The 14951-nt window shown below is 42.5% G+C and overlaps 1 protein-coding gene across 3 annotated transcripts in view; it reads left to right on the top strand.

The window, feature by feature from the left end:
* RALGAPA2 (Ral GTPase activating protein catalytic subunit alpha 2) overlaps positions 1-14951 on the top strand; it is a 324646-nt gene that overhangs the window by 188866 nt on the left and 120829 nt on the right. For all 3 annotated transcript variants that reach the window (XM_030310205.1, XM_030310203.1, XM_030310204.1), the window contains exons 28-31: positions 5473-5583; positions 7467-7535; positions 7816-7953; positions 9958-10141. In XM_030310205.1, the coding sequence (XP_030166065.1) occupies positions 5473-5583; positions 7467-7535; positions 7816-7953; positions 9958-10141 (502 nt within the window). The remainder of the gene's footprint in view (positions 1-5472; positions 5584-7466; positions 7536-7815; positions 7954-9957; positions 10142-14951) is intronic.

Genomic DNA, 14951 nt, shown 5'->3' with positions numbered 1-14951 from the left:
GCAAGGCCCAGAGAAATCCAGTCCTAAGCACACAGGCACACAGGTATAAAGGATGGAAGCAGCACTGAGAGCAGATCTGTGTAACATGAAAACAAAACTGAACTTTTATACATACTGTTAGGCCACTTCCTAAACCAGGGCTCAAAACCTGCCAGGTCCCTTTCTGGCTCCTGTTTAGAGATGGTGGTAACAATTAGCACTGCTGTTATTACACCCCCCAGAACTGGTGAGTGTCTAGTCCCTGCCAGGCACTGTACTGGGAGTTTGTGGAAGTTCTCAGCTGCTAGGCACTTGTCCCACTTTACAGTGGAGAAGCTGAGGTGCAGGAAGGTCAAGGAGCTCTTTCCAGGCTCTGAATCCTGGTCAAGCCAAAGTTCAGACCCTAAACTGTGCATCTGATACCAGCGTCCAGGCTCATGCCCGCCCTTCTCTACTGCCTGTCATGTGTTGCTGTAATAGTAACAACCATTGTAGCTGACACTGGGACGGTCATCACCAGGCCAGTGATAGAGGTGTGTCACCTTTGTGCTTCAGCCCACAGGATAACCAGCCAGGGACATCCCCTGCCCATGGCTTGGCATCTGGCCCTCTGGTCTAGCCCCTGCCTGTCTTTGCAGCCTGATTTCATGGCAGTGCTCCTCACCTACTCCCCTTCCTGACCAAGTCTTATGTCCTCTGACCCCCTCCCACCTGTGCACCCCATCCCCCATTCTCTCCTCCACAACACCTGGGAGTGCCGGTCAGATCCGGAGAGCTGGAGAAACACTTGCTGCTGATCCCTGTGATGAGGAATGGAAAATTGATCAAACCAAAATATCACTTAGGAGGCCTCCCTCTGGCCTGAGCAGGGTGCTGACCTTTGTTGTTGCTTTTAATCCTTAAGACCACCCTCTGTATGAAGGCTTGCTGCCACCTCTGCATCACAGATGTGGAAAATGAGCTGATTGGGAAATAGAGAGTCTGCCAGGGCCAAACCCAGGACACCGTGTCCCCATGTCTGGGCTTTTCCCTAATTGCAGTGTATAAGACACTCCAAAAGCCATGGTGAAATATCCACATATAACTATTACAGTGAAAAAAAGTTGGATATCAATTGTATATCTATGCAGAGTGTAATTCGTTTTTTAATATCCTATTTTCTCAATTCTAAGATCTATTTTTCCAATCCTAGTTTTTTTTCCTAAATCTAGAAAGGTATATTGCATGTGCTGTGGCTTCTCCACCCCTACTCCCTTCCTGGAAAAGCTGTTAATAATTCAGTGGTGTCTCAGAGTGAAGGAGATCTGTAGATAAATCTTCTACCCTATGTGGTTCTATGCAGTATAGATAACAAGAGTAGAAGGATATATGACGGCTTACGTTTTCCTGTTGTCGTTCTCCACATTTTCAAAAATCTCTATAGTTTTTGTACAATTATGAGGAAAACATAGAGTACCAGAAAAAATGTAGCTGCCGTGCTTGGAGCCGCGCTCTATCAGGGACATCCCGCCACAGTGTGGGGGCTGTTCCGTTGAAGCCTGTACCCCAGGATGCTCCTGATCCCCCCATTTTGGCAATAAAAGAGAGCACAGCTAAAGAAGGCCAAGGACCTTGCTCCGGCTTGAATTGCTAAGAAATCAGAGGGCCGAGATCAGCCATATCAACCTTCCTTTAACCAGTGTGAATAGCAGAGGGAAACTCGTGGATGCAGTTCCAGGACGCTGGGACCACTCCCTGCCTGCCTCCCTCCTAAGCCTGTGTTCCTGTGCCAGTGGCACTTTCACTGAAGGAGGGAGCACATGAATCTAAGAGAACCGAGAGCTATCAGGAAAGGAGTTGCCACGGGGAGCAAGGGGGACAGCAACAACTCCTAAGAAGAGGGGCCCCAGGGAGGCTCAGGGCTCTACTAGGAGGGGGAGCATCTGGCGGACTAGAGAAGGAGGCCCGGCCCCAGCGGCACAGGGTGCATGAGGCCAGAAAGGGCTTCCTGTCTTATGGGTTCCACATGGCTCTGGGCACCACTCTGCTGTGACCCTGCCCTTCAGGAACACTTGATGAGGCTGATCCAGGTGTTCCCTCAGATGCAGGAAGGGCATGGTCAGAGAAGGCTGGGAAATGCTCCCTAGAAGGTATACATGAAAAACAGTGAGAGCAGAGCACTGCCTAGCCGCCTGGAGAATTCTACTCAGCTAGTTGTGTCTGGTGGGGGAGTGTGTGGGTGGGGGCGGAGGGTTCTAAGCCTGAGCTGTAGTCACAGACCTAGGTGTCCCTTCCAAGGTGGGGGCCGAGGGCACTAGAGTGGCAGCTTCGGCTCTGGCTTAGGTGAGCTGCCAACCCTGTCTCCTTGGCAGCCCAAGTGAGAGGAGGCCCAACCCGAGCCCCACCCTCAGCCTCACCTGTTGTTCCTTCTCTTACCCTATCTCAGGAGACATCATTGACTTTCCCTGCCCTCCTTACTTCAGTCCTAGAGTCCTGCTGCCCTAGGGCCATCCCTACCCATCCTGTCTCCCCCTGCCAATAACTGAGCCTCCTGGTGCCTTCCAACTCCTTGGCCCTAGTCTGGCCCCCACAGATCTGTCCTCCCTCCTGCCACCGGAGGAATCTGTCTGCATAGGGTCTGACCAAGTAGCCCACAGACTAGAGCACTATGCACGGCGTTCAGGGACATATGTGAACAAGTCCCTGCCTGTTCCCAAGACTGTTAGTCCTTCAGAGTAGAGACTGTATCTGCCCTGTTCATCTTGTGCCCTGTACTTTTCTTTCTTTCTTTCTTTTTCTGGCTTAAACAACATGGGAACATATTGATTCATAAAGCTGGAAAATACATGGGTAAGGAAGAGGTCAGGGTTGGTTGATTCAGGAGATTAACAGTCAACACTGACCTAATTGTCTAACTCTACTGCTCTGTAGTCCACAGAGGTGGCTTCATGTTAGGGTGGGATGCCTGCAGGGTTGGAGGATGTCTGCCAGTAGGAGTCAGGGTCCCATGTGTCCTTGTTTGTGTTCTGCAGGACTTCCATCACAGCATTCTCGTAAGAGGTACTGAGATGCATTAGTCGAGGTTTCTCGCTCATCCCTGTACCAGCGACTGAGACTGGGAATAAAATCTTCTGATTTGTTTAAGCCTGTTAGGGCACATTCCTGGAGCTGGGAGAGATGGCCTGCATGGGAGAGGGAAGGCACCTCAAAATAGATCTATTAGTTAAGGAGTGAGGGAGGAATTGATACTGGCCAAGCAACCACACATGTGCACCTTAGAGAGGACTGAGAGCAAGAGATGCTCTGTAAAAGGAAAAGGTGAAGGCATGTGAGTGGGGAAAGCAGTAATGAGAAGAAGCTGAGCAGTGTGTAGGGAAGGGGCACTCTGGGCAGAAGGAGCTCCCAGTACAAAGGCCCTGGGGTAGAAACGAGTTGGTATATATCCTAAGAGCAGGAAGATGCTGGCATGTTGGAGCAGAGTGCAGTGTTGAGCAGTGAAGCAGTATAGTTGACACACAGTGTGATGTTAGTTTCAGGTGTGCAACACAGCGATTCAACAACCTATCCTTCCTGCTGTGCTCCTCACAAGTGTAGCTACCACGTGTCACCCTCAGTGTTGGCACACTCCATGAATATGTGCTGAATGAGTGAGTGAGTGAATGAGTGATTTGTCTCTCCCCACCACCGCCCACAGCATTCAGTAATAGCATCCCACCTGCAGCCCTCCAGCCTGACCTTGCCTTCCGCAGTGCCCTACCACCTGCTGCCTTGAAGGAAACACTCTCCCTCTGCCTTCTTCTGCCCTAACCTCAGCTCTCCTTCCACCCTTCCCCCATTCTCTCTACCACCTGCCCCTTCCCTCACACCTCATCCCTCTGCCCAGAGGCTCTTTGTCTGGTCTACCATAGCTCTCATTTCCTCGTTGTCCTCTTGTCTGCTCCCAGCTTCTAGTTAGATGTAAGAGCCATGCCAGCCTTATGTTTCCACCCCACGACCTGACCCCTGTGATGCAGTTGAAACACATCCAGTGGCTATTCCTGTTCTTCACCTTAGACTCATCATGCGTTACTTCTCCGGGGGGGGGGGGGGGTGTGCAAGGCATTAGGAACATAATGGTAAACAAGATGTGGAAAAATAAACACAAAAGAACAGGCAGACAAATACAGAAGATCGGCTTGATAGCCTTAATGCCATGAGGAAAGCACGAGAGCGAAGCAGGATGGAGCTGAAGAGCTGGAGCAGATAGACTGCCACTCCTTGGGATGGGCAAGGTGGCCTCACGGAGGAGGCCTTTAGTGCCATGATCTGAGAGATGTGGCAGAAGCCAGCATCCCAGGCAAAGCAGGGAGTAAGGGCAAAGGCCTTGGGACAGAAGCAAGCCAGAGTGTTTGCGGGGTTGAAAGAGGCTCGTGAGCATCAGGTCATCTGAGGCCTAGAGGCCAGGCTCTGAGAGCCCCTTGAGGGCAGACGCTCTTGCTCTGGGTGCACTTTGCACCTATCAGGAAGGAGTATTTGGAAAGTGTTTATTCTACAGAGTTCAAAGTAATCCCCTTTGCCTTACCTTCTTCCTCGTCCTGTACATTTGCACTGAGCTGCTAAATGTTGACTTTTCCATGTCTGTGTGGTGCTGAGGTCAATTGGTACCTGCTTTATGTGACTTGGAGCTCCTGGTGTGGAAATAACTAAGCTACATATCCAGGGGTTTCCTTAGACACCCAAAATCAGCGACAAACCTTTTGGCTTTAGATAATAAGGTAGGGACAGCAGGGTAGCCCCAGGTTCTGGGCAGGGAGAGAGGCACAGGGTGTCTTTCATCTGTTACATCCATCCAACCCAATGGTCTTTGTGAGTACCGTCCCTCCCCTTTGACATGCCATCTAGGAAGAAATGGGAGCATCCAAAGGTCCTTGTACACACACCAGACTCCAAAAACACACTCAAAGTAATTGAATAAATACACCATAACATAGGATTATATTCTCACAGTTCCCAAATTTTCACATTTCTTAGTACATTACACATGTGGGTGAAGTTTAATTTTATAAGGTGGGAAATCACTTGATCACGTCATGTTTCTATAAAATGAAAATCATATCTACCTTGCAGAGCTGTTAATGAAGATATATCAATGCGAAAATGAGGAGAATTGTAAAAGGGCCAGCACACGGGGAATACTCAGTAATGTACTACCTTTTAATTTCCTCCAATTGTCAAAATTATTATTTATGCAATCTGAATGAGGCACTTGAAATTATGGTTTTAATTTTCAGATGACTGAACGACAGCTCTTTGTTTCTATAGAATGTTAAGGAAATTAATACATGTGGACAAGAGGCAGTTATAGGATGGTACAAGTGCAATGTGGGACCAGGACACCTTTTTCAAAAATTTAATGCGTAACAAGGAAATGTATCCTAAACATCGCTGGAAAGAAATACATGTTTTGTTCTTCCTTAGGACAAATGCACATGTTAAGTTCAGTCCTTTAGTTTGGGGTTCTGTTTCCTGTTACAGTTTCCTAACAAAGTCGTGGCTCAGGTGGCCTGTGATGTTCTTCAGTTGCTGGTTTCCTACTGGGAAAAGCTTCAGATGTTTGAAACCTCTCTGCCTCGGAAAATTTCAGAAGTAAGTCTTTGTCCTGTAATGCTAACACGTAAGCGTTTCCCAGTTATTGTATTTGGTGTTTAATTAATTACAGATACTCAAATAATTGTTAGAGTACTGACTATTAAATTGCCATACGGGTCATTCATTTTCAGATTAAATTGCACCGGCTCTTCTCAGCTGTGATTTCAGGCACTACGTAAAGAAGCCACCAGTGTTCCAGGGCAGAGTTTTACACTTGGGGAGTTTGAAAGGCAGACACGACCACAACAAAGAGACCTTTTGTAGATTGGGCTTCATTCATCGAGAGTAATTTGGATGGTGCCAACAAGGAGTAGGCAGCTGGTTATGATGCCCTCTGTGCAGGGGCGGGGGGTGGGGGGACTGTTGAGTGAAACAGGAGTCTCTCCTAGACCGAAGCCCCAGATCATGCTCTCTGCCATAGCATGATTACCCAGCTGTAATGAGATTACTGCTGTAATACCCTCTTGGGGGTGGGGGGGAGGCGGTGGTAATTGGTGGGAGAGAAAGATAGAAGGAATGGGAAGAATCATCCCAGTGATGATATCCCGGAGGCTGGTTGCATTTGAGGGTGCTTAGTTGTAAAGGAGCAGGTACCCTCACCTCTGTACGTACCTGAATATAAGGCCCATCCATTCCTGCTAGTTTTTAAAGCTACACTTCTTATTTTATTTTAAAGTTTGTTTGTTTTGAGAGAGAGAGAAAGAGAGAGAGAGAATGAGCAGGGGAGGGGCAGAGAGAGGAGAGAAAGAATCCCAAGCAGTCTCCAGGCTGTCAGCTAAGCCGAAACCAAGAATCAGATGCTCAGCCAACTGAGCCACCCAGGCACCCCTAAAACTACACTTTTTAAAACGTGCCCTGTTCTTTGCACATCCAGTGGTAACTCTTCAAGGAAATGTGATTTGTCTCTGCGTGGTATTACAGGGGGAGAGAAGAAGTGATACTGATTTATTTCCTCTTGACCCTAGACAGATTTCACCAGCGAGATCACTCTGTTCTCCCCAAGAGCTTAGGTGACCTAGGGCAGAACAGAGGTTTGGACATAGGGATAGAAGATGCCGCAAGTTATAAAGTTGGGTTTTAGGGCAACTGTACACAGTTGACCTTTGAACAACATGGGTTTGAACTGCATGTATCTATATGTGGATTTTTTCTGATAAATATAGTACACTATATATGTATTTTCTCATCCTTATGATTTTTTAAATGTTTTTTTCTCTCTGGCTTCCTATATTGTAAGAATACAACATAAAATACATACAACATACAAAATATGTGTTAATCAATAATTTATATTATTGTTGAGGCTTCTGGCCAGTAGTAGGCTATTAGTAGTTAAATTTGGGGGGGGGGAGACAAAAGTTATACATGGATTTCTTCCTGTGCAAGGTCAGGGGGTTAGCACCTCTCACGCTGAGTTGTTCAAGAGTCGATTGTAGTTTATCATTGAAAGAGGAATAGCTTTGAGAAGGAAAGGGGTGCTTTTATACCAGGATAACAGGTGGAGACCTGGGGTGGTTTATAAGAAAATCAAATGGGAGCACTTTCATAGTTATTTTTGAAAATATTTTTTTTTACTTTCATTGCATTAAGTGCGAAGACTGATGATGGGGATTGTGTGACCTCAGAGAGAAATGTCCCTTCCTCTGGGGCCCCAATTTCACCACCAGGAGAGTGGAATAGAGACGAGGCATGGCTCTATGACTTTCTCCCGATTTTCAGGATCACACAGAGCTCTAAACTGGCTCTTGGCTTCTTATCACCTTCCTCAAGTGAACTGGCACCAAGCTGGGTTTAGTGCAAGGCCATCTTGAGACTCTTATCATATGGTTTCCTAAACTATTACTATGGTCTGTTTGATTAGAGGTTTGTCTTTTATGCAGATCCTTGTGGCCACAATTGCTTTTCTTTTACCAAGTGCAGAGTACTCCTCAGTGGAAACAGATAAGAAGGTAGGTGGCACATCAGCTAAGTTTTCCCCAGTCTGTTTTTTTTTTTTAATGTAAGATAAAATGAAAAATAATGTTACATGCAGGGATATCCTTTATTATTCTTTTGTATTGGTCCTAACTGTCTCCCCTGTGAAAACTTTATTTACTCATTCATTTCTTCTGTATTTGTGTGTCCACTGAGTAATTACTATTGTGCAGGGACAGTTCTGTTGTTTGCTGTGACATGTAGTGAAGTTTAAAAGACTGCAATGTACAGTATTGAGCCTGTTTCCTCTTCCAGTTTATTGTATCCTTGCTACTCTGCCTCTTGGACTGGTGCATGGCATTGCCAGTGAACACCCTTCTCCACCCAGTGTCCACAGTAGCCCTGGAGGAGCAGCACTCGTGCAGAGCCCCTTTGCTGGATTATATCTATAGGGTGAGTCTCTATTTGTGCCTCATGGACATAGAGTATAGACTTAAGCATCAGAGAATCGCCCAAATATGTCTGTGCATTTATTTATTTATTTGTGCCCTTTTGGAAAAGATATGGGGAGAGGTGAAACATTTTAAAAGAAATGAATAATTTAAGGAGTGAAAACAGGACAGAAGTAATTGTAGAGAAGCAGTGGTTACCAAGTGAAAGAAACATGCATTTTCACACGACTGCCATCTTTAAACAACTGCAGTTTGATCAGAATCCCCAATTTTCATGTAACATGGCCTATCTCTACTTAATTTTTAAAAGAAGCGTTTATATTTTAGGGATATTGACAGTCTTAGTTTGACAAAATTGTTTTATCAATTGTTTATCAAAAAGTATAAAGGTCTCAGTAATCCCTTTGCTTTACAAGATCTTAAGAAATACACTAATTAAGGAAATATATCACATCAAAGTTTTTAGCTTCATCATTTTTATGGTACTTAAAATATTCAAATTTCAACCTCTACTGATGACTGGGTATGGTGTTTGCTCTGGATCCTTTATATCGCCCTTCTATATTGGCTTTACAGTCTGTCCTGTGAAAGCTTTATTTATGAATTTGGCATTTGTGTATCAATTGAATAATTAGTACTCAGGGACAATTCTGTTGTTTATTTTTTTTTAATTTCATCTATTTATTTTGAGGGGGGGCAGGGAGGGGCAGAAAAGGCAGGAGAGAGAGAGAATCTCAAGCAGGTTCCACAGTGTCAGCACAGAGCCCAGTGTGGAAATCAAACCCACGAACTGTGAGACCATGATCGGAGCTGAAATCCAGACTCGGACGCTTAACCGATTGAGCCACTGAGGTGCCCCTGTTTTTAATTGTTTTAGAAAGAAACCTTTACTAGTAACCTTTAAAAAAATAATATTCCAAGTCATTAACTGATTACTGTGTTGCCTTATTTTGAAATGTATTAAATATAAAACATAGCTGAAATTCTACTAAAAAGTATTGTGTACTTTTAAATGGTTTTTTAGTGGCCAGAGATTTTAATAACTATGTTATTTTTAATTCATTCAAAGATTGTAATTCATTAGATACTCTGTCATTTCTGTGGTTTATAAACCTATGTAAGGCTTGGCTTGACAACCTAGAGTAGCCACAGTCATTTAAATTTGTCTCTTTTCTAACATTTCTTTTCTTAAAAGATTTCTCTTAAAATTGTTTTACCAATAAAAATGTCCCCTCCTAGTTAACATGAGTCACAAATTTATTGAACAACGTGATTTTATCTGTAACGGAAACTTTTTATTGAAGTATAATATGCATCCAGTCATAAGTGAGAGCTTGATGAATTTTCACAAAGCAAGCACACCTGTGAAACCAGATCCTGGCTGCAGAAACTGAATAGTCTCAGCATTACAGAAAGACCCATGCTGGCTCCCTGCTGATTACTATCCCCATACACATACCTGGGGCAGCAACTAACCTGTGTAACGGTGTAGATTGTTTTGAACTTTGTGTAGCTGGATTTATGCAGTATGTGCTTCTGTGTCTGATGCCCTTCACTCAACATTATTTTCGAGGGGTTCATTCACTCATACGGTTGTGAATAGTTGTGAGTTTTTCACTCATCACTCTTTAGTATTACACCGTAAGAGTACGCCATGATTTAGATATCTATTTGGACATTTGGGTAGTAGAGTTTGGAACTGGAAAAAGAAGGTCTGTGAACATTCTGGTGGACAGAAGCAGGACTTGGGTGTGTGCGATCACCCAGAATGGCAAAATAAGCACTTTCTAACTTTTACTTTCCTTTTGTGTTGAAAATATATTTATTGGTATTGATATAAAAGGAGAAAAATAACCTTGCAAATAGCAGGAAGATAATTTAGAATGGAAAGGATTCTATGTTCTCAGATACTACCAAGCGAGAGTCCTACCTCCTCAAAGTGCTGTTGGCAGATTGTCAGGGACAGGATGTTCGTGGCATCCATGGCACACATTGCTTTTTACAGGTTCTGCACTGCTGTGTGTGTGGCTCAAGCACATATACTCAACAGAGTCACTACACACTGACCCTGGCTGACCTGTCATCCCCGGATTACGACCCCTTCCTGCCACTGGCAAATGTGAAGAATTCGGAGCCAGTCCAATATCATTCATCAGCAGATTTGGGCAACCTGCTCACAGTGGAAGAGGGTGAGATTCTTCAGAACATTAATTCTCATGGGCAGGAAAAGGAAAGATTGTAATCTTTTGCCCATGCTTGCTGCATTGTTTTTTAAAATCTAGTTATTAAAATTCTGGTTTCTGGACCCCTATGTGATAGCAAATTCTGCTTTCCTTGTTTCTTTTTTTCTGTTTCTTCTCTGTCTCTTTTCCCATCTTAGTTGAATTTTGTATTGAGGACCTGTGTCAGACCTATGAGACCCACAAAAACAGCTCATTTTCTATCCCCAGGGAACTTAACATGTAACTAGAGAGACAGGATAAATGCAGAAGGACTCATTTGTGGATCAGTAGCACCATGGGGACTTCCCATGGGGAAGGACTTAAGCCAGACTTAGAAGGATGAACAGATTTTGAAAGGATCTGGTCGAGTGTTATAGACTAGGAGAGCATTGAAAGAGAGAGGTGGAGATTTACATGCCACAGTTTGAGGCTTTGCTCGTGGCAGGGGGTCTATTTTATTTTATTTTATTTTATTTTATTTTATTTTATTTTATTTTATTTTATTTTATTTTAGATTTTGTTTTTAAGTTACCTGTACACCCAACATGGGGCTTGGACTCACAACCCTGAGACCAAGAGTCGCACGCTCTGCCAGCCGAGCCAGCCAGGCACCCCAGAGGGTCTGTTTTAGGATATGTGGGTATTGTCAGGATTAGGGAATGCTGTATGTCCTCCTCATCCATGCTTCTTCCTGAAATGACAAGAGCCTATCTCCGGGCCTTGAAATGTAGTTAGAATGTGGGTGTATCATCTGTACATGTGAAGTAATTGCATAGAACCAAACATACACACACACAAGGGCATGTACACTGAGTAGACTCTGAATATTAATGAAGTGTATCAATGTCAAAATTTCCAAATTGTGATACTGTCCTATAGCTATGCTATGTAAGATATTACCAGGGGGATGAAGGATATTTGGGATCTCTCTGTATTATTTCTTATAAATGTATGTCGGTCTTTAATTGTCTCAAAGTTAAAAGTTAAAAAAAAAAACGTGGGTGTGGAGTGTTAAATCATCCATGAAAATGGTATGGACTTTGCAAGTTAAAACCTAGGCCCAAGAATGAACTTTGGGGGTAAAAACATCCTTAAAGAAAAAGGAATGAGGGAATGTCACCAGGAAAGCAGTCAGGGAAATGGAGAAAGAACCATGAAAGAGTTCTGAGAAGTGAAGAATTCACTTCTGAGGGAAGAAAGGGAATAAAGAGCCAAGGAAGGTCAGCAATGCTCCATGCTTCAGAAACATCAGGGAGGGTGGGGCCAGAACAGGAGCTGTTTTATTTCCCAACTAAGCAGTGGGTGGTGGGTTTTGCTGAGTACTTTGGGCATGGCAGTTAGTCTGTAGCCAGATAGCTGGAGCAGGTGATTTGGGGATGTCTATTCGGAACCCGCAGACATTCCTGTTGGAGCCTTTGGTGGACAAAGGAAGAATAGTAGCCAGGTGAGAGCATGGAGTCCAGGGTAGTGCTTGCAAGACTGCAGAATCTGGAGTATGGTTCAGGTCAAGGGGAAGGGCACAAGCAAGGTAACGAGGAAGAGAACAGAAGTGAGGGCACCAGTCAGGGGCAAGGGCTCTGGAATCAGTCAGCCCTGATTTTATAAATGAGCACACTGAGGTGAGGGATTTTCCCAAGGGTATAGAAGCCAGAAGTAATGGAGGTGAAATTTGAATTGAAGATTTAATGATCAGGTTTCTGAAATAGCACAGCATTTAACTGAGATTTTTCCACAGAGTAAAGACTTACATTTAGTTGTGCTGGTGGACAGTACACGGCACATGTTCACACTATTGTTTACCTCCATTTGCATAATCTTCTAGTTGTCTTTTTCTGGACTTCCACAGTTTTTTTTTAAACTGCAGTATTTCTTGATTTTTTTCCCTATGGTTAGAAATTCAAACCATATCTTAAAAAAAAATAAAATGACCCATGATCTGTTTTTTTTTTTTAATTGGTTCCTACCATGCAGTCTATGTCTTAGAAGAAAAAGAACTTACTTTTTCCTAAAGCCATTAATTATAGTCTCATCCCACATGACTGTCCTTAAAATAAGTTCAGCACATATTATGATCTGTCTCTTGAAAACAGTTGGAGATTGATAGGTTAGTGAAAAACAAGAAACCTAAAAATGCACATTTAAATTTTCTGTACTGCCTTTCTTTTGATGTACAACACTCTTTGACTTGAGTATTCTCCAGAAAACCTTAGGACCTTGTGCAGTCTTGTCCTACCCTAATTCTGTGGTGCTAAAAATAATTATTTGAATTTCGGTGGCAAAGGAGTTTGAAAATTCACCAACAGTTTAATTACATACAAAAGCAAAGCAGCTTAAAAACCTGTTGGCACACACACCCTTGCTGAGTAGGTACATCCTCTATGAAATGGGAGAACAATTAAAGAGGACACCTGAAGTATTTTAGGTTAAACAGAAATGTGCTCATATTTGATTTTTTTTTTCATTCGATGTCATAATTCGTCATTCATAACCAAGCTATTTATTCTCCCATGTTTCTGAGATGCAATATTATATTTTTATTTATTGTTTTCAAATGACCCTTTCACCCACTGTTATCTACTATTTGACATAAATACTACTTTCAAATAGTCACAGACAAGAGACACATCTGCTTCCCCACAGTTGAAGTGGCTACTGGCCCAGATCGAGGAAAAGACACTGATGGTACTCACAGGTGCTGAAATTTCTCATTATTAATGCCTAATTGCTTTAAAAAGAAGGAAAGGGAGGAACTGTAAAAAATGAAACTTAAAAGACATACTGAAATTACTGCTTTTCTATTTCATTTCTAAATTTAGCAAAATAAGATAAATATTTGGATTATATTTTTTTAATGTTTATTTACTTAGTTTTGAGTAAGAGTGTGAGTGGGGGTGGGGCAGAGAGAAAGGGAGAGAGAGAATCCCAAGCAGGTCCCATGCTGCCAGCATAGAGCCCAACTTGAGACTCAAACTTACAAACCATGAGATCATGACCTGAGCTGAGATCAAGAGTCAAACACTTAACCAACTGAGCATGTCCCGGATTATATTTTTTTAATTATTTGTGGAAGTTACAAGATTGCTTTTTCACAAATGGAGTCTAGATTTTCTCTTTATTTTCCAGGGAACTCACAGGCAGTTAATTTAGCTGAAGTTGTCCAGGGAAGAACAATTTTTATTTCACAAATGTTCCCTTTCCTTACTCTTCAGTGCCAAAGATACTTGTTTTTTTTTTACTGGGTGTGTCGTGGTTTATGAGTTGATTGGTGTGACTCCAGTTAACTTCCCACTGTAGAATTCAAACACATTTATTAAAATACAAATTTGTATCTATCTCAAATTGAAAGCACGACCTTTATAAGAGGAAGCAGAGGAAAGTTGCTTTTCCAGTTGTTGTGTGCTTTGGGCTTTACCAAATTGGACCTTTGTCGCTAGTTCCAGAGCCTGCTCCATCCTGTCATCACCATGTAGTGTCTTACACCACGGACTCCTGAGCCCCCAGCTGGCCCTACCTTTGTTGTTTGGGGCATTAACATTTCTGATGGAGCATATATTCATATGGAATGATAAGCATGAATAAAAAGCATTGTAACTTTTGAAAAAGTTAATATGGACACAAAAGCAAAAGCATTCATAACTGTGATTTCAAGGGAATTAGTTGAGGTGTTTAAATTTCTCAGCTGTCTGGAAATCATACACTCTTCTACGAGTGTCAAGAAGGAGAGTTCAGTGTCAGAGATGGATGTAGATGACCTTTATTTATGAACACTGAAGTTTTTATGTGAAGTTTTATTTTGCATTGAAGACAGATGATTTCTTGTTCATTGAATAGCAAAAATTAAGAAGAAATTCAAGAAAAGTCAGGACAATCTTATTCTCCTCAGTCATCACACAGAATTTCTTATATTCTAGAATTTGATTGTATATTTCTGGGATTTATACATCATCCACTTGATGTTTTATAGATAAGTCTGTTGAATTTTTACTGTCTGAGAGGGGAGGTATTTAGCATGAGAAAGCATATTTATAATTATTTTGTTTAATTAATATTTGATTTTTCATTTTGTGAATTTAGAAACCAAGTATTTCCTAAACCTTTAAGCCGAAAGTATAAGTCTTACTTTGCTTAAATATCTAGTGATATTTTTTGTTGAAATTAAAAGATTTCACTTTCACCTGTGTTTGCATTAATACACAGTTATTTTCTAAATGTGGCAGCGTACAATTTCCCTGACCACTCTGAAGCTTAAGTACTTGCTTCACTCCAAGACCATAGATCAGGTTCTCTGCTTCTTCCTTCCACCTCCAACATTTCACAGGGCGCATCTTTACATGCTGTGTCAGTCTTTCTACACAGCCTTAAAACTTTTGTAAGTCACTTGCTCCTGGGCATTTAATCATCAACTGCAAATTTACTTAAACCTTCCAAGTATTTCCATGAGTTAGTTAATATATCCGATTCCATTAAAGATTTCAAATACCCAAATAACAAAACATAAGTTGTCACAGAGATCTTAAAGCACAGTGCTTCAAATCCATCTAAGACCTCACAGACTTGATTCATTTCCTTATCAGCATCTGCACTTACCCTGGTGAGGGGAATGAGGTTAATTTCTGGGGCCTGGACCCAGAACCATAGGATCTTTCAGGACAAGGAACTTTCTCTTTTGTTTCCTGCTACATCTACATTTTTTTTTAATTTTTTTTTAACTTTTATTTATTTTTGAGACAGAGAGAGACAGAGCATGAACGGGGGAGGGGCAGAGAGAGAGGGAGAC

This window comes from Lynx canadensis, chromosome A3 (genome assembly GCF_007474595.2).
Source record: "Lynx canadensis isolate LIC74 chromosome A3, mLynCan4.pri.v2, whole genome shotgun sequence".
Lineage (NCBI taxonomy): Eukaryota > Metazoa > Chordata > Mammalia > Carnivora > Felidae > Lynx > Lynx canadensis.
Note: the sequence above shows the minus strand (reverse complement) of the source record. Positions and strands in the feature narration are given on the sequence as shown.